The 20,061-nt window shown below is 44.7% G+C and overlaps 1 protein-coding gene across 13 annotated transcripts in view; it reads right to left on the bottom strand.

Moving 5' to 3' along the window:
- Positions 1-9,772: 9,772 nt before the first annotated feature.
- GTF2I (general transcription factor IIi) overlaps positions 9,773-20,061 on the bottom strand; it is a 132,192-nt gene continuing 121,903 nt past the window's right edge. For 12 of the 13 annotated variants that reach the window (XM_066382427.1, XM_066382428.1, XM_066382431.1 and 9 more), the window contains 9 exons: positions 19,968-20,026; positions 19,112-19,192; positions 18,559-18,642; positions 17,884-18,067; positions 16,688-16,716; positions 13,942-13,983; positions 12,935-12,976; positions 11,645-11,720; positions 9,773-10,916 (listed from right to left, as the gene is read on the bottom strand). In XM_066382427.1, coding sequence (XP_066238524.1) covers positions 11,662-11,720; positions 12,935-12,976; positions 13,942-13,983; positions 16,688-16,716; positions 17,884-18,067; positions 18,559-18,642; positions 19,112-19,192; positions 19,968-20,026 — 580 coding nt within the window. In that variant the 3' untranslated portion in view covers positions 9,773-10,916; positions 11,645-11,661. The remainder of the gene's footprint in view (positions 10,917-11,644; positions 11,721-12,934; positions 12,977-13,941; positions 13,984-16,687; positions 16,717-17,883; positions 18,068-18,558; positions 18,643-19,111; positions 19,193-19,967; positions 20,027-20,061) is intronic. The other variant, XM_066382429.1, reaches the window with a different exon arrangement.

Here is a 20,061-nt window from a genome sequence, read left to right as displayed (position 1 = left end):
ATCCCACCACGTGGACACGGCCGGCCACAGGCACGCATGTGTACGAGGACATGCTTGTGCTTGTTCTCTCCGTGGCCCACAAGGCCTCACAGGTTGGGGGGTTCCCATTGGCCACCCCGCGCTTTGTGGGTCTCACTGTTCCTTCCACCACCACCACCACCACTAATGGCCTCTCCGCTGCCTTTGAAACACAGCAAGCTGCCCCCACCTCAGGGCCTTCTAGCTGCTCCACCTGGACCATCTTCTCCCACACCTCCCTCACTCCCTCCTTTTCTCTAGGTTTCTGCTCAAATGACACTCTTTGGAGAGGCCTTCTCTGATAACTATACATAAAATAGCAAAATTTCATACTTTCTCCATGCCGTTTTTTGGTTTTTATTCAGAGTACTTGCAACGACTGGCATGTTATCTATTTTATGTTTTTATCATGTCTCTCCTTATCGGAGTGTGAGCCCCATGAGAGCAAGGGCTTGGCCTGTTTGGGCCCTCCATCAATATTTGGATAGTGACTGCACCACTCACTGAGTGAATGAATGAATGAATGAGTGTCTCCATGGGAGTGTGTGTATTCCGTACACATCCTGGCTGTGTGAGCCCGGCTGAGTGCCAGTGCAACTGCGACAGACTTTCTGACCTGAATCCAAATCTTGATCAGAGAACGGACTCTCAGCCTGACCGGTGGTGGCACAGAGGATAGACTGAGTATCGACCTGGGATGTTGAGGACCCAGGTTCAAAACCCCAAGGTCACCGGCTTGAGCTCAGGCTCACCAGCTTGACTGCAGTCATCGGCTTGAGCAAGGGGTCACTGGCTAGGCTTGAGCCCCCCAAACCCCATCAAGGCAGATATGAGAAGCAATCAATGAACAACTAAAGTCCTGCAACTATGAGTTGATGCTTCTCATCTCTCCCTGCCTGTCTCTCTCTCTCTCTCTCAAGGAAAAAGAAAAAAAAGAATGGAACTTCAGAGCTGACGCAGTTTCCTCCTGCGTGAAATGGGACCATCCTCTCTCTGGGAGGAAGAGGGGAGGGGAGGAGCGGCATGCCTGAGGAGAGGCTGCCAGCCTCTCTTACTACAGCCCGGGGCACTAGGGCCGGGGAGGTGGGGACCTGGGAGGTCCAGAGGTTATAGATCTCATCCAGGGTCACACAGGCTCAGACCTAGGCAGTTGGACTACAGGCTCATGTTGACAGGGCCAGTTTGTGGCCCGGATTTCAAGATCGAGAGGCAGAGCAAAAGCAGTCTGCTCAGAGGACTCTCAGAGCCATGGCCCCTCCTGAACTATTGAGGCCAAGGGTTGGCATCTGGCTCAGGAAGATTGGCTTGGGAGGTCCCCTCTAGTCACTGCTGCTCCTCTCTACCCCATCTGGAGGTTACCAGCCCTGGGTGTGACAAGCCTTGCAAGTACTTCCTCTGGTCATTTTTATTTACATGTCTAGGATCTCCTCACTCAGAAGGATGCACTACTCAGCAATGAAAAGGAACTGACACACAGCGGTGGGAGAGAAGGCAGACACAAGGCATGTCTGCAGAACATTTACACCAAGCTCAGAACTGCCCAAGCCAGTCTATGATGTTGGAAGCCAGGGTGACCTGGGTGACCTGGGGTGGGGGTGGGGCCAACGGTGACTGGAGGGGAGCGGGAGGGGAGGCAGGAGGTGATGAGCCTTTTCTTGATGAGGAGGCTAGTTCCACAGGTGTGCTCACTTGCTGAAAACTGACCTAGCCCAAGCCATGGAAGATTTGTAGAAGGCTCTGTTCTGTGGGTATGCTTTACTTTATTAAAAAGTTGAAAACTAAGAGTGGATTGAGTGGGGTCATATGATGGATGACTGTCCTCACCTAACTTCATGGCAGGAGGGTGGGGCATTGGGCTCACTGCTGAGCGGTTGTCCTTTAATTATTCAGTAAATACCTCCTTCCCTGATGGACTCTCGTTTGACTCTGGTCTTCCCTGCGGGACATGATACTATACTACCTTGAGGTCCCAGCACAGAGGCCAGACTCAGTGTTGTTCGCTTTCATGGCGAGGGGAAGGGCGGAGGAAGTCGCGGCGGGGGCTTGCCGCAAGGACGTCCTCCTGAGCGCCGGGCCGCCGCGGCGCTCAGCACTTCCTTCTCTTCCTCCCAGTGGTCTTTCCACTCTTGCATAACTGCCTGGCACGGCCACCTTTCCACTTCCCTCGGGTGGCCTCCCATGCTCGCCTTGAGGTCCCCACACATGGACCCTGGCAGGGAGGCATCCAAAGCACGAAGTGGTAAGAATTCCTGTTTTGACCCTGGCTGGCTGGCTCAGCTGATAAGAGTGCTGACCTGGTGTATGGACATCCCAGGTCCCATCCTGGGTCAGGGCACACAGGAGAAGAGACCATCTGTTTCTCCCCACTCCCTCCTTCTCTCCCTCTTCCCTTGCCACGGCCAGTGGCTCGATTGGTTGGAGCATTGGCCCCAGACAGAGTTGTGCCCCGCCCCTCGCCCCCCACCCTGTCAGGGTACATATCAGAGTCTATCTCCCCCTCTTCTCACCTAAAAAAAAAAAAAATCTTGTTTTACCTGTCAGCAGGCCCACAGCCTCTTGTCAGGATGAGATAGGATTTACTATTTTTTTATTTTTATTTTTTGAGAGAGGCAGGAGCATGGAGCTGCTCCTGTATGTGCCCTGACTGGGAATTGAACCAGCAACCTCTCCTGCTCTGGGACGACGCTCCAACCAACTGAGCTATCCAGCCAAGGCAAGAGATAGGATTTACTTTAATGTATAGATGAAAAGAGTGAGTGACCAAATGATTAAAAAAGAAAATAAGTAAAAATGAAGGGAGGAGTAATGAATAAATACAAGATTGGAGGAGCATGAGATACAACTTTTTTAAGTTTTAAAGCTTTTAAATTGTGAGCCCCGGCTGGGTAGCTCAGTTGGTTGGAGCATCATCTGGATGCACCAAGGTTGCAGGTTCAATCCAGAGCACGTAAGGGATCAACCAGTGAATGCATGAATGGGTGGGAACAAATCAGTTTTTCTTTCCCTCCTTCTCTCTCTAAAATCAATGAATAAAAAAAATCATTTAAAAATGTTTAAATTGTGAAATACATAGAAAATTTCAGAAAAATGTAGTTTAATTATAAAATTTTGGTTGTTATTAAGTAGGTATCTAGCTATATACATCACTTGATATGAGAACAATATCAAGTCCCCACAATCCGCCCCCTTCCCATAGAGCGTTAGTGAAGGACTTACCCTGGGTCAGGAGTGCTTTATATCTATGATAATATCTTATCCTCACAATGAAGCAATCAGGTAGGTACTGCTATCATCCCCAACTTTATTTATTTTTTTAATTTTATTAATCAATTTTGAGAGAGAGAGGAAGGGGGAGAAAGAGAAACATCAATCTGTTAAGTCCACTCATTCACATATTTACTGGTTGATTCCTGCCTATACCCAGATCAGAGATCAAACCAGAACCTTGGAGCACCAGGACAAAGCTCTGACCAAATGAGCTACCTGGCCAGGTATCATCCCACTTTTTAGATGAGAAAGCTGAGGCACAGTGAGGTAAGTAAGTTGCCACAAATGGTCAGCAAAGAGCTGGGAGTCTGGATCCTAGGTTCATACTCTTTTTCTTTTTTAAAGTGAGAGGAGATAGTGAGACAGATTCCCGCACGCACCCCAACCAGGATCCACCTGGCAACCCGTCTGGGGCTAATGCTTGAATCAATCGAACTATTTTGTGTGTGTGTGTGTGTGTGTGTGTGTGTGTGTGTGTGTGTGAGAGAGAGAGAGAGAGAGAGAGAGACAGAGACAGAGACAGATAGGGACAGACAGGAAGGGAGAGAGATGAGAAGCATTGATTCTTTGTTGTGGCACCTAGTTGTTCATTGATTGCTTTCTCATATGTGCCTTGACGGGGGTGGGGGGAGGACACAGCAGACAACTGATCCCTTGCTCAAGCCAGCAACCTTGGGCTTCAAGCCAGCGACCTTTTGGCTCAAGCCAGTGACAATGGGGTCATATCTATGATCCCACACTCAAGCCAGCAACACCGCACTCAAGCTGATGAGCTCAGGGTTTCGAACCTGGGTCCTCTGGTGCCCTAGCCTAACACTCTAGCCAAGGCGCCACCACCTGGTCAGGCCAATCAGGCTATTTTTAGTGCCCAAGGCTGACGTGCTTGGACCAACCGAGCCATCCTCGGTTCCTGGGGCCAATGCTCAACAAACCAATCAAAGCCACTGGTAGCAGGAGGGGAAGAGGGAGAAAAGTGGGAGAGGGAAGAGAAGCAGATGGTTGCTTCTCCTATGTGCCCTGACCAGGAATCGAACTCAGGAAGTTCATTCGCCAGGTCGATGCTCTATCCACTGAGCCAACTGGCCAGGGCCAAGGTTCATCCTCTTAACCACTGGGCTAAGCTGCCCCTCCCCCATTTTTTTTAGAGACAGAGGAAGGGGGAGAGTAACATGGACTTGTTGTTCCACTTATTTATGCATTCATTGGTTGAATCTTGTATGTGCCCTGCCCGACCAGGGATTGACCTTGAAAGCTTGGTGTATCGAGACTATGCTTTAACCAACTGAGCTACCCAGCCAGTGCCTTTTCTGTGTGTTCTTGAACAGTTAGTGAATGAATAATGATTGGGGTTTCACAATGGAGGAGCCAGCCTTCATGAACACCCTAGAAGGAGACTTTCACATCAGGCCAGACTAGAGTGGAGGCAGGGCTTTCCAGTCTGGCCTCAAGAACCTTGGCTTCTCTCCAGATACCACTTTCCTCACACTCAGGTCTTACCCAGATGGGCTGGGCTGATCGGTTCCTCAACCAGGAAATCCCCAAGGTTGGGCCATGGAGAGGGGTTTGGTATCAGAGCCTGAAGCCCAGGCAGTGCTTCTGAGGTACTCTAGGGCTTCTTAGAATTGGAACAAATCAGCCCTTGCTATAGGACAATTCTTTCCCAAGTTTGACTTAAAGCCCCCCAGCCTCTTCTCAAGCAAGAACAGCCTGGATCCCCATGTCAGGTTCTGTGAAGACCCCCATAGGCAGCCCACAGGACGTTTTCACCTAGCACCAAGAGTAGATGGGGCCTGAGTCACTGCTGCTATTTAGGGGGCCACTCAGTAATGATGGTGGCTGTGTGGGGCTGAGGCCCTAATTGCAAGCAGGTGTCTCTGCAGAAATGCAAGCCACTCATGATCTGCTTTGCAAGGGACCCCGAGTCTTCCTTTCTCAGCAAAACCAGACTTGGAACAGGCGCTGGCTGGGTCTGGGATGGACCTGGAGGCCTACCAGAAGGGAACCAGGTGCCTGCACTTGGGAGACAGGCTCAAGGCACACCTTGGAACCCCTGGGAACCACAGACCCCAGGAATTCCTTCTCCCCTTGGCCTCTGGACATGGGAAGACATGCACACATTCACTGGCTCGACAATCACACGAACCTGCCTCGAACTATTCTTTCATTTTCAGCTGTGTCCTTTGGCAAGTTAACTCAAGCTTCAATGTTTCTTCATCTATTAAATGGCACCAAGTGTACCTATTTCTTGGGCCACTGTGTACCGACAGCAGGCACTCCACGTTGTTGGGATTACCCACGCAAGGCTCGGACCACGGGGCAGGCTTGTTCTCTGTGAGAACTCTTGGAGGTGGGTGGGTGTGTTGCAGCCTCTAGTCAAGAACTGGGAGAGTTCAGCCTTTGTTCTGGCCAGGGATGGAGCCCGGGGAAGGTCTATGGGGGTAGGATGATTTCCCAGACCAGGCTGGGCTGAATGAAGACAGCAACCAACGCCATGGACAGGAGCCATGGAGTCCTGGTAGGGCGGGGCTGAGTGGGTCCCACTGTGATGCAGCTTCTGGCAGTGTTCCTGACACCAACAGGGCCTTTGGTAAGTGACGAGTGAATGGGGACTCCGCAAGTCCCACTCCAAAGCCAGGAGCCCCAAATCCTCCCACACTGGCCACCGAGGAGCCCCTCACAGCCTGCTGTGCCCACCCCCTTCTAGACCCACCCCGACACTTTCCTTGTCGAATGGACCCAGATGTGTCCTGCGGTAAAAGTTTTTTAAAGCTCATCAACCAATCACAAAAGCTACATTAAGCAGCAAGCTGTGACCACAGCGAGGTTTTGTGATATTTGCATTTGAACTATATTCCAGTAATGGGGAAATCATGTCTCTGCATCCAGTTACCAGGGCTGGGTGACCATTTCTACAAATCTCCAGCCCTAACACAGAATGCAGGAAAGTCAGCAGGCATGATGAAGTCAGGCAGGGGGGCTTGCCAGGGTCCAGTACCTTTGCCAATTCCAAGGGGATACAGGACAGTCAAGACACACAGGAACCCAGACCCGGAGAGAGGAGCCGGGTCCCCTGCAGACAGGTGGCTAACAATGTGTGAAGCAGCTGGTCTTGCAGCAAGCACCAGAACCAGTGATGCCACCTGTGGAACTGATGCTTCTGAAGGCCAACAAAAGTCAACACGAGCTATGGCTATGGCTTTATGACCTTACACCATGGGTTGCCTGCTCCAACCTTGTCTTTTTGGCAACCTGCACTTACCATACTTTATCAAAGACTTTTCCTAGAGGATCTAGACTGATCATCATAAGGAAGAGGGCAATTTTAATCTATTTTAGGGGATATTTCAAAATGATTATGAAGCTATAAAATATCCCCTAATTTTTGTGAGCAGTGCGAATTGCAGAGCATTGGTACAATACTCTTTCGGTATTTATCATGAGCTAGGAAGTGGGTCATCTGCTCCTTGCTGCCTCTTGGGTCTACCGGTTTTATTGAAAACACGTGGGGACACCCTTCCCAAGTTCTCTCAGGCACTGCCAGGGGCATGGTCTTTGATAAGGGTCACCTTCGGTTTACAGGACCTGAAGCAGTGTCCACTTCAAATGAGCAGCCTTGAGACCACGCATGAAATAGAAGCTAAAAAATGTCAACCACCTACTCTTGCTTCTGAGAAGGAAATCCGGCAGGAAACACCTTTACAAATGGGGATTGTATCATAGTTTGCTTTCAGTGCTAACTTTTCTAACACTTCCTCAAAGTAAAACCACAAAGGTATGCATGGTTTGGGGGTGAGGCCGGGCAGGAGGTAAAGTGACATTCAAGACCAGTGGTGAACAGAGCATGGAAATTGGGGAAACCAAGAACTAACCCTCCCTGCTTAGCTGTGTTCTCCAGGGGCGAGGAAGCCACTCCCGAGCTGCCAGGCTCTGCTAGGTCCACTGTTTTTTGTCATCAGGCCACCAGGCTCCTAGGGAGTCAATTTCTACAACCCGCTGCAAGCTGCCTCAAATTGTTCCTCGAGCCAAGATTGGCAGCCATGAGGTGAAGTATACAGAAAGCTAATGATCTCTTGCACACATTGGAGTGAAACAATGCAGACTACAGGGGCTGGGGAAAGCAACTCTTCTGGGGGTCTGAACAGGACAGCCCCTTCGTGCTCAGCCCACCAGACGAAGTCTGAGCTGCACAGTCCAGAGTTGACACACCAATGAAAGCAGCCTACAGGTCATCTGGATTCCTAAAATCCTGCCCGCTTTTTCTCCCCTATCATAGGGAAACCGAGGCACCCCTGGGGGAACTCATCCTCCAAACACTAATTCTATTGAGGAAGACGACTATTGGGGGTGCACTTCCAGAGATGCCCACGAATACCTAGTTCAGCCAGGAAAGTTCCTTGAACTTTGAACGGGCTAGGTTGTCAGGTGGAACTGCAAAGGCCTGGCTACTCAACCTTCCTCTCAAACAGACCTTTTGGTCCCTGGATGTGGAAAGGGGGGAGGGGGAGGGAAGAAGAAAGCAGAAACGGAGGCCTGAAGATGCTCAGAATAACCAACCTACCTCAAAAAGGAACTGGCTGCCTGCTGCAAATAGCACCCCCATGGGAGAACTGAGGGCCACAGACCTGGGCTCAAGGCTAGCTCTGTCTCGGAGTAAGGCTGAGGCCATGGGAGCACGGCAAATACACCTAGTCTCACTCCCCATGCCATTGTGACTTAGACCAAGGAAAAGATAAGGTCTCAGGATGGGCCAGGGAAATGTTCAAGCCTAGGTAGGCTGGGTGAGTGACAGCACTCAGCCCCTCCCCCCCTCCCATAGCCCCCAAGGGCAGAGGCTGCGACAGGGATGGATGGGGGTTGGCATTTAGACCAACTCTGTTGACAGGATTTCATACCATGCAGGCAATTCCTTGGTTTTACTTTATTTTCTGATGGGAATGGATCCTCAAGAAAACAGCTGTCTAGAAATGGAACTTGGATTTGGTCACAAAGTCTATGTTTCTAGTCACTCCACTTCATTCCCTGGCAAAATGTTTCACATTGATCTATGGAATCAGGATGTTTCAGAAATACTAAGCACACTGAAAATTACTGACAACCTATTTCAACTGTATATTAAGTCAAATCCTTACTGATCTCATAAACATCTTGGTGTGCAAGTTTAATCCCCACCCAGAAAGGATAGTGCTGTTTATCAACTCTCATTTATGGAAGCCCTGACCATTCACTAACACAGGCACCTGAGGCTTCATCTCACAGACCGAGCAGCGCTTTAGCGAGCCAGGGCGACACTGCCACCTCTGGTGCTGAAACCAGGGCTAATTTTGCCATGCAGGTAAGGAGGCAATTTACCAGAAAACACTGCTGTTCTAAGGGGAGCTGTCCTAGGAGATGCCCGACTGGAGGAAGCAGAGGCTGAGGAAGACATAAGCTTCAGCAGACAACAGTATGTTAACAGGAATGGCTTGTTCCACTTCTGCACTATTCCAGAAGACATGCGCAGCAATGGCACGCCTGCCTGAGCTTCAGCATCTCTTGAAGGAATTGTCTGCAGAACGTGATTGGAGAGCATTCCTTAAACCATTAAAAAGCTATGAGGAGACAGCACTGACTGTTGTTATCCAGAGTACAGAAATGAGTTTACTTGGTGTATGTGAGAACATTAAAAAAAAAATGCTAACAGTAGACATGAAAACAAAAATTATGTGTATGCATCTGTACAGACTTTTTATACTGGAGAGGAAAACAAATCTCTTTGCTAAGTCTGTGATCCCACAATCTTTTAACAAAACAAAACAAAAAACCAGGTATGTATAGGAGCTTATTTCCCACTAAAAACTCCTTTGGATGGATGATCCTCTAGTAGCTGAAGCGAGAGGTGTGTGTGGGGCTAGCACGGTGGTCTAAACTTTCTAAGAACACTTTAAAGGACTCATGCTGTTCTACTGTAGAAGCTGTCTCCTCTTAATTTCAGTTGGTATTAATAACAAATTAGTTTCTCTGAGCACATGTTTGTGAGGTATAGAGATAAAGAGATATGCTGAGCCAGTGTGGGAGGATGTGTATGTGCTCTGGGAAGGATTCTGACCTCGAAATTATACTTTAGGCCCTGAAGGGATGGTTCAGTGGATGGAGCGTTGTCCCTGCAGACCACGGTCGCAGGTTTACATGCTAGAAGCAATCACCGAGTGCACAGCTAAATGGAACCAAGTGGAACAAGAAGTTGGTGATTCTCTCTCACAATCAATGGAAAATTAAAAAAAAATAAAACATACTTTAGCTGCATGCAATTGGCAGGTGCAGATAAAGTTGGGGTCTCCAGCCTCCGCTCACACAAGATGCAGTGGTCTCCAACAGCACAGACAACGGAGTCCCTGTGAGGACCTGATGAGCCTCTGAGCAGTGCCGCCCTCACCCTCATTTAGCATTTCCCTTCCCATTGACCGCCCACAAGTTTCCCCAGACAACCATGAAACACCTTAGAAATGAATTAGTGTGTGAAAGGCATGGATGGAGTTTATTTATTACCCTATATCTACATTTTAATTTGAGGTAAAATATAAGCAACACATAAAAATGCCTATTTCTGCTACCATGTAATATAAGTCTCCATTATGAATATTGTGATAAAGCTAATGAACACTCTATGCCATCACATACTCTAGCTTTTCATATAGCTGGTATTTTACATCTCTTATTGTCCATGAAACCTCAACACCTGTAAGATTCTCCTACAAATGGCGCAGAATATCAGCAGATGCATACTTAGCTTTTGAGCCCTCACTTCCCACACCGGAGCCTCAAGGTTACAAGTATTATTATAAAATAAAGAAGGCAATGAAAACCCCTTGGGATCGATCCAAGCTGGAACAGTATTCCAAAGAAATTCACACCACAATCAGTTACATGATAGTGAGGCTTTAGTGTCATTTAGCTTGCCCAAACACTCATACCTGATCTTGCACTTCTTGTACACCATGCATTTTATTTGGATAAGAAGTAAATGTGGAAGAGGTTCTCTGTATTCCATCTACAAGCCACACGCTGAGATACCAACCTCTTACTGGCTATTAGGTAATCCAGATGGTTGTTTTTAGAATTATGATAAAAAACATATGAACCATGACAGATAGCTTAGGAAAAGGTTTAGTCAAATATACAGATACTAACTGTTCACTCAGTCATTAAAGAAAGCCATGAACAAAAGGATCATTTAAGTGATTTTTCAAATAGAAAAACTAAAGAACTAACTATCACAGGTGTTTTCTTCGCTGCAGAAGCTGAGATGTTCCAGTAGGAGATATCTTCACTTGATTGGGAAATAAACACCATAGCTGAAGGCTCTGCTGAATCCATAAAAAAATCTGGTGAGATTCATCCCTGTCATTTTCCCTGTCGTTTTTCCAGCATTGCTGTAAAATCCTTATAATACATTCCAAAGTAAACCAGCCATTCCAAATCTACAGTCACTCTGCTCTTTAATTCAATTCACAGAACTGCTGAAAAAGTAGACATTTCTATCTAAAAGTAGAAAAAAAGGTTTGTATAGAAGGTATTTCTGTTATACAAGTATATTACACAGCTTGGGGCAGTAACAGGTCCGAAAAGCTCTTCTCACCCACTGATACTTTAAGCTAAAATAGGAGACAAAACAAACAAGAAAACAGGTTAATCTGATTATACGAATTTAACATTCGCAAATACCACAATTTAGCGCTTAAATCCATGAACTGACAGTACATGGCAAACTCCATGACAAAAAAAAGTCGCTGTGTAAAAGAAATGCATTGTCAGGTACAGATCAGGACCAGCATGCAGTATCCCGTAACCACCACCTCAACACACGACAGCTCAGGCGGAGAGAGGCCCAGCAGACACGAGAGCCCAGCAGTGCCGACTCCCGGTCCAGAGCCGCCCCTCCTGCTACTCCCCTGGGCCAAGTTTAAGAAGTCTGGAATAACAGGGTCAGGCCTGTAAGTTAACTCTGCAAAACGCACCATGAACTGTGCAGCTCAGCCAGACTCTGCAAATACGATCATGAGTATTAGGGGAAAGTCAGTGTAGTGATACTGACTCAGTGAATTCCACTGTGAATGAAAACAAAACGTTCTCCTTTTAAGGCAAAAGGGCATTTACAAATCTTTGACTGACAGACATATATTGATCCAAAAAAAAACCATCTCTGCTTGAAACTTCTAGCTAAGAACAATACTGCATGGGTCACACTTGGACCTCATATGTCCTGCAGCTGGAGCTGCCATTTATGGTGGCAGCAGGGAAAACACACTAGCTTAGGATTCTGCAGGTGGGCTCAGCTGGGCACTACAGGGCATCCCGGACACAGAGGCTGAGGCTGAATTACCCTAGGAGGGAAGAGGTCTACCACGTAGGGTCTGGTTCTTGTTTGATCTGAGAGCTTCCATCAGTCTCCTTTACTTCTATCAAGAGAAACAAAAGGGAACTATTTAATGGCACTATTAATAAAAATCTGCTCTATTATAAGTCCACTCACACTAAACTATTTACTAACATGCTTTAACAGGAATAATAAGATACCAAAAGTGGTAACATTTTCAGAGACAACAACGTTTCTCTAGCAATAAGTTCTAAATTTACATCATTTGTGTTCAAAGTAACATCATAATTACATATCTATATAAAGAACCCCCACTGTGTAGGTCAGGGGTCCCCAAACTGCAGCCCCCTGAGGTCATTTATCCGGCCCCCGCCGCACTTCCGGAAGGGGCACCTCTTTCATTGGTGGTCAGTGAGAGGAGCACATTGACCATCTCATTACCCAAAAGCAGGCCCATAGTTCCCATTGAAATACTGGTCAGTTTGTTGATTTAAATTTACTTGTTCTTTATTTTAAATATTGTATTTATTCCCGTTTTGTTTTTTTACTTTAAAATAAGATATGTGCAGTGTGCATAGGGATTTGTTCATAGTTTTTTTTTATAGTCCGGCCCTCCAACGGTCTGAGGGACAGTGAACTGGCCCCCTGTGTAAAAAGTTTGGGGACCCTTGGTCTAGGTTATACAGTAGTCATTCCCTGGTTTCATAATTCATTAAGAGTCATCTGGGGGAAACAAATCCATGAGTCATCTCTGAACAGTGTTTCTGGGCATAAACTGCAAATCCAATTCACCCAGAAACAGAAAAACAATACCACCAGTTTTAGTTTAAAAGCTGTAAAAACACAATAAACTAATAAAACTCTTTAGGATCTTCAGGGGTTTTTTTGTTTGTTTTGTTTTGGTTGTTTTTTTTTTTTGCATTTTTCAGAAGGTGGAAATGGGGAGGCAGTCAGACAGACTCCCGCATGCGCCTGACCGGGATCCACCCCGCATGCCCACCAGGGGGCATTTCTCTGTTGCATCCAGAGCCATTCTAGCGCCTGAGGCAGAGGCCACAGAGCCATCCTCAGTGCCCGGGCCATCTTTGCTCCAATGGAGCCTTGGCTGCGGGAGGGGAAGAGAGAGACAGAGAGGAAGGAGAGGGGGAGGGGTGGAAAAGCAGATGGGTGCTTCTCCTGTGTGCCCTGGCCGGGAATCAAACCCGGGACTCTTGCACACCAGGCCGACGCTCTACCACTGAGCAAACCAGCCAGGGTGGATCTTCAGTTTTTGACAAACGGACTACCCTATATTACCTTCAGTTGCAGGAACCTCCAACTGGCTTGGCTCAGCTGATTCTGAAAGGAAACACATGAAGATTTACTGTAACAGAGTTCAAAAGTTGCTTTCAATTACTTAAAGAGACCAGAGGGAGGAAAAGGAGACAAAGCTCTCCAAACAGTGCACACAAGTTAGGATGAAACAACAGCCACAGACTCTCTTGGGATTAAACACACAATTACTCAACTAGATTTCCAGAAATAAACTTTTCTGGAACACATTATGTTAGCTTACATAACTGAAATCTTAAATGATCTTATTAACATAGCTGTAATATGAAAGTGAGAAGTTCCTCTTTTGTCTTTCCTCCTTTCTTCTGTAAGTTCCCTTTTAATAAAAGCCTTTCATTACTTTCAATGAACCATAGCAGCAGGCCTATACACACTTGTTTCTAAGGAATTTTTAAAACCATGATACATGCATTTCCACCCAACACAATTTGGCTTACAACTACCATTACAAACAAATGGAATAAAGAATAAAGTTAAAAAGACCTTCTCACTGAAAAATTGTATTCTTTGCCACAGATCTTAGGGTTCCTGACTATACTCGACCCGGGACAATGGGATCCAATGGCATGTGGCCCACAGCTCTCAATTAGAACCTACAGATTGAGTTTATACAGGCTTTTAAAACCAGGTGTCAAAGAAAAGTCTAACTGTGTGTATACACATGTGTGTTCTGTGTAACTATTTTTAAATGTTTACTTTTTTTATTTTAGAGGGAGAGACAGAGACAAAGAGAGAGTGAGACAGGAGCATCAATCTGTTCCTGTATGTGCCCTGACCGGGGATCGAATCGGCAACCTCTGAGCTACAGACAATGCTCTAAAACCAACCGAGCCATCCGGCCAGGGCTGTGTAACTGCCTCTTTAAATGTAGACAAATGTAAATAAGGATGTGAGGTCACACAACTTTATCTAATCCGTTTTACTAAAAAATTAGAAATAACTTTTTCTATGTTCTACCCTCCTTAATTTACCTTGTATCACTGGGCCTTCTGACTCACTCTGATCAACCAACTCTGAAAATAAAGCAAATTCATTTAATAATTTAATGACATGCTGTTACATTTAAAAAGCATTTTTACATTTATTTTCTTTCTTTTTTGAGCATGTGCGCATGAGCAAGAGAAAAAGAGAGGGACAGACAGGTAGAGAGAGAAATGAGAAACATCAATTCTTCATTGTGGCACCATAGTTGTTCACTGATTGCTTTCTCATATGTGCCTAGATGGGGGGGGGGGAGAGACCTCCAGGTGAGCCAGCGACCTCTTGCTCAAGCCAGTGACCATGGGGTCATGCCTGTGAGCCCACCCTCAAACTGTGGTCTTGGGGTTACGAACCTGGGTCCCGCAACGTCCCAGGCCAATAGTCTATGTACTGCGCCACCACCTAGTCAGGCTACATTTTCTATTTTGAAGCTAATTTTGCCAAAACAGGCACATTTTCCTTATTACAAGAAGAGAATAAATATTATGAGTTCTGTTAAGTCCCATCAAATAACTAATTCATAGCACAAAATTCTATTATAGAGCTGTATAAGAGGTCAGAAAAGATTAAAATACAATGGTCTTTGAAACTAAAAATTACACAAAAGACAGGGGAATGGTGATTAAATAAATTTTAAAGAAAAATAATTATCATGGGACTTCTTTAAATGACAAAGTTCCCTGGTGTGATTAAGGCTAAATGCCACATTCAGTGGAGAGAGACTCAGTCTGGGATGCTGAGGTCCCAGGTTCAAAAACCTTGAGGTGGCTGCTTGAGCACAGGCTCATCTAGCTCAAATGTGGGAATATCAACATGACCCCAAGGTCACTGGCTTGAGCAAGGGGTCATTCACTGGCTTGCCTGGAGACCCTGGGTCAAGACATGTATGAAGCAATCAGTGCGAAACTACGAGTTGATGCAACTATGAGTTGATGCTTCTCATCTCTCTCCCTGCCTGCCTGTCTCTCTCTCTCTCTGCCTTAAAAAAAAAAAGGCTAAATACCACAAAGATGATTTATTTTTAAATAAATTTATTTATTATTTATTCATTTTAGAGAGGAGAGAGAGAGAGAGAAAGGAGAGAGTAGCAGGAAGCATCAACTCCCATATGTGCCTTGACCACACAAGTGCAGGGTTTTGAACTGGTGACCTCAGTGTTCCCAGGTCGACACTTTATCCACTGCGCCACCACAGGTCAGGCCACCACAAAGATGATTTAAATCTATGAAGCAAGATACACTTCTCTCTCACACTGACGTTACCAAATACTTGGTCAAGATAGAGCATATACTAAAAAGAGAATCTATAAAAAAAAGAATTCATAGGTTGGGGTACAAGTAAATGAATAAATTTTATGATGAATTAAAACTCAAAACTTGGAGGAAAAAGAGATGCAACCAAATCCATGATCCTAAAGAGTGAAGGCCAGAGGACAGGGTCAACAGTGTAAAAGCAGTCCAGAATGACAGGGGATGACAGGGGTAATGACAGCATAGCTCTCAGGTCAGGGGGAAAATCAACAATTCACAAGGTTCTGCTACTCAATGGTCACTGGTAACTCCTCAACAAGAAACTGAAGAGGCTTATACTTTCCCAATGAATAAACTACAGAACTGAGTGTAAGTGGATTTATTTTTTTTATTTTTTTTTTCATTTTTCAGAAGCTGGAAACAGGGAGAGACAGTCAGACAGACTCCCGCATACGCCCGACCGGGATCCACCCGGCACGCCCACCATGGGGCGACGCTCTGCCCACCAGGGGACGATGCTCTGCCCATCCTGGGCGTCGCCATGTTGCGACCAGAGCCACTCTAGCGCCTGAGGCAGAGGCCACAGAGCCATCCCCAGCGCCCGGGCCATCTTTGCTCCAATGGAGCCTCGGCTGCGGGAGGGGAAGAGAGAGACAGAGAGGAAGGCGCGGCGGAGGGGTGGAGAAGCAAATGGGCGCTTCTCCTGTGTGCCCTGGCCGGGAATCGAACCCGGGTCCTCCGCACGCTAGGCCGACGCTCTACCGCTGAGCCAACCGGCCAGGGCTGTAAGTGGATTTTAAAGAGTTAAAATAATACTAATAAAATGTGTCCATGAAACTGTATTTAAGAGCCCAATGTCTTCCAGACACTATGCTAATTAATAGAAGCAAGTTAAATTAGATTAAAATTACCTATTTATTCCAGCATAGTAATTATATAACAATAGTAAAATAACAGTAGTAACAACAATAACAAGTATAAACTGTATATACTGAGGACATACTTTAAGGCCATGCAATGTTCTGAGTCAGGGTTCAACAAACTTCTTCATGAAGAGCCAGTTTAGTAAATATTTTAGGTTTGGCAGACCACAGTCTCTGTCGCCACTTCTGTCAACTATGGCCTAAGGAAACGGGCCTTGCAGTGTTTTAATAAAACTATTTACAGAAATGGGAAGGAACTTGCTGACCCGTTTTAGATGCCTGACATAAAACAAGTCATTTAAAATGTTCTAAAACTCCCAAAATGAGTCCAACTACTACCTTATGAATGAGTAAACTGACATTTTAAAAAGTTAAGCAACTCATCCATTATTACATCTAGAAAACGCTCAGTGCTTTAACACTGAAGGCTAAACCAACAAAGACTGCATGGTTATCACTGTGGGTTTAGTAAAATTTTACACTCCTGTGAGCTAAGTCCATTAGGACAACACCCTCTCATATCACAAAAAAGAAAAAAAACAAAGACTTCATGAAATACTCACGGTTGTTAATCACAAGTCCTGGAAATGGTCTAAAGAAAGAAATAAATTATACAATAGTTTATTTTTACTCTACAAGAATTACAGGTATATTCAATTTATACAACTAATTTTTAAACCATGTCATTTATGTGCTAGAATGACAAATGTCATCCACTATTTTTTTTTAATTGATCATAAGTGAATAGCTAATACGAAACATTAGAAAATGTTACACTAAAAATAAAGGAAAAACAAAAAATAGGAACAAAAAAAGGGAAATAGAGTAATTCTAGTGAAATGGTAATGGAAGAAGCCATTTCACAGACCCCCAGGGAATGGCATGGAAAATAAACATTGGGTAAGCGGGACAAAAAATGTGGGAATTTTAGAGAAAGGGTTTTGGGAGAAGCTGAGTGGATGAGAAGAAGCCATGGGATGGTAATGCATTTAGCTACAGGTATTTTTATGTGCTAGCCTTGAGCCATACACTGGAGACAAAGGGAACTTGACAATGAACTAACTTACTGGGTAGATTTAGTGATGGCTAAGTTTTTGTGAGTTACAAGAGAGTGAAGATACCTTGGGACTTTTGAATGGGTGGATGGAAAAAAGGACACTTGTATACTTATTGTGATTAAGCACATATTAATCATATAATTCTCACAATGCTTTAGAGAGTAGGTATAACCATCATTCCTACTTTGTGGATAAGAAGCTGATGCTCAAAGGGAACAACTACAATCTCATTGGACAGACAAGAAACAGAAGTGACTTGGCTGACTTAGGACTAAATCCCTGACATGCCTAAGACAAAAGCTGGCAAAATTTTTCTGTAAAGGCCAGAGAGTAAGTATTTCAGGCTTTGCAGACCATACTGTCTCTGTCCCAACAACTTACTTTTACCATTACAACATGAAAGACCATAGCCAAAATATAAATAGACAGATGTTAACTCTATTTTAATAAGACTTTATAAAAACAGGAGGCAGGCTGGATCTGGTCCACAGGCCATGGTTTGCTAATCCCTTGCCTTAAAAACCAGAGAATTAAGACAGCTCAGGTAGAAGAGAATCTTAAAAGTACCATAACTAAAGTGTTGTATTTATTCCTTACACAGTAAACTAGATTTTGTTACTACACGACTACATTTTGGAAGATGACTTAGCCTCATAATTTGCAGATTCACTCTTATGAGCAAGCAGTGAACTCACTCTTACCTAATGACTGTGAATTTAATGAACTCAGCTGAATCTAGAATCCTTCTCATGGAGCTGATTTCCAAGTAACTGGGGGCTTTGAATGACACTCCAGGAGGCATGCCATCAACTACCACACAGCCAGGGTTAATTGTGATTTTTCTGTAGGGAACTTTCACAGGAAAACCCATGCCAATAGCTTCACCTACAATGAGACAAACCACATAAAAGCACTAATTAATGCATCACCTTAGAGAATGTTTAAAAAGCACACAACCAACATTTATTTTAAAGATTTTCTCCACTGTTAACTAAGGTTTTTGTACATTATAAACAACCTTATATAATTCACTTTGATATTGACCATTATCAATGGTATATAATACATTTAATACTTATTTTATAACTTTATTTTCTTTTATTTATTTTTTTTATTCATTTTTTAGAGGAGAAGGGGGGGGGGGGCTGGAAGTATCAACTCTCATATGTGCCTTGACCAGACAAGTGCAGGGTTTTGAACCGGCGACTTCAGCATTCCAGGTCAACGCTTTATCCACTGCGCCACCACAGGTCAGGCACTTTATTTTCTTTTATATAAGATTACAACTCTCTAAGCATACTCTACTGTTAAGATCTTACTGCAACAAAATTTCCATTCTTACTGCAAGCTGTGTATTATGCAAATGAAAAACTTACCAAATTTACGACTGAAGAGGTCATTAACTTGTTCTCTTAGCTGTCTAGCTTTTTCAACTTTTGACAGTCTTTCATTATCATCATCTTAAAAAGTTAAGAGAAAAGTCATTAATTTAATAATGCATTTTAATTCCAAGTAAATCTTCAGGTTCTCTGTATAACACTTTGTTTTTAGAATATTTTAGATTTTAAACTAATCAAGAGATGATTTTAATCAAGCAACTTAACAATAATGCCAAATTAAAAATGCTATGACTTTATTCCTATTATAAAGAACTTTATCTGTTTTATAAACAGATTTTTTAAAACAAGATACTAGGCATTTGGGTGGTCGGTCCTTTTTACTTCATGCCAAGTCCAATGAACTGCTTAAAGTGGTTTAGCAGTAAACAGACAAGGTGACCCATCTGGTTAATTTCTGCAGGGGTAGGAGGAGAATGTAATAATCAACATCCCTGAACGAGCAGGGCAAACCCCGTTAATCCACACCATGGAAGAGAGAAAAGAAGAAGAAACCACCCCACAAACTATGATAAAGGCAGAGAAATCATACCTGGAATTGTCACCTGAATGATGTTAAGATCTTCAACACCTGATGCAGTAGTATTAACATTGGGTGATGAATTTATTTTTCCTTAAAACAGAAACTTAAAATTACAACACACACAAAAGGTCATTAAATCTTCTCTAATAATGTGTTTACATTTCCAACCACACAAAATAGTATTTTAACCCAACTTTTGTTCAAGGTCTGCTTCTTTTCATGGAATGTTTTGTCATTTTGTAATATTAAGCTTTCTGAAAGGCTTTTTACTTTTTTATCTTCCTTGTGATGCTTGGTATAGCAGACACACAGAGATTCTCAATTACTAAAGACTAATACTTATAAACTAGTCACAACAGAATTCTGAGTGAGCTTTCCTGGTTTTAGTTCAATAGCTGGCCTTTATTTTTATTTATTTATTTATTTTTTGTATTTTTCTGAAGCTGGAAACGGGGAGAGACAGTCAGACAGACTCCCGCATGCGCCTGACCGGGATCCACCCGGCACGCCCACCAGGGGGCGATGATCTGCCCACCAGGGGCGTCGCTCTGCCGAGACCAGAGCCACTCTAGCGCCTGGGGCAGAGGCCAAGGAGCCATCCCCAGCGCCCAGGCCATCTTTGCTCCAATGGAGCCTTGGCTGCGGGAGGGGAAGAGAGAGACAGAGAGGAAGGAGGGTGGAGAAGCAAATGGGCACTTCTCCTATGTGCCCTGGCCGGGAATCGAACCCGGGTCCCCCGCACGCCAGGCCGATGCTCTACCGCTGAGCCAACCGGCCAGGGCCAATAGCTGGCCTTTAAACAACTGTTTTAACCACCGGTGCAAAATAAATCTCTAAAAGCCCATTTTCTGTTGTGAGAACTTACTTGGAGGGCTTTTAGAGGAGGAGGTGCTCTCCTTAATTGCTGTCTCAAACATTTCAGGCCTAAAAACAAGAAAACAGAAGAAGACATGTATGCT

The sequence above is a fragment of the Saccopteryx leptura genome, chromosome 4 (genome assembly GCF_036850995.1).
Source record: "Saccopteryx leptura isolate mSacLep1 chromosome 4, mSacLep1_pri_phased_curated, whole genome shotgun sequence".
In the NCBI taxonomy this organism is placed as follows: Eukaryota; Metazoa; Chordata; class Mammalia; order Chiroptera; family Emballonuridae; genus Saccopteryx; species Saccopteryx leptura.
The sequence above is the reverse complement of the archived record's forward strand: the minus strand, read 5'-3'. Positions and strand labels throughout refer to the sequence as shown.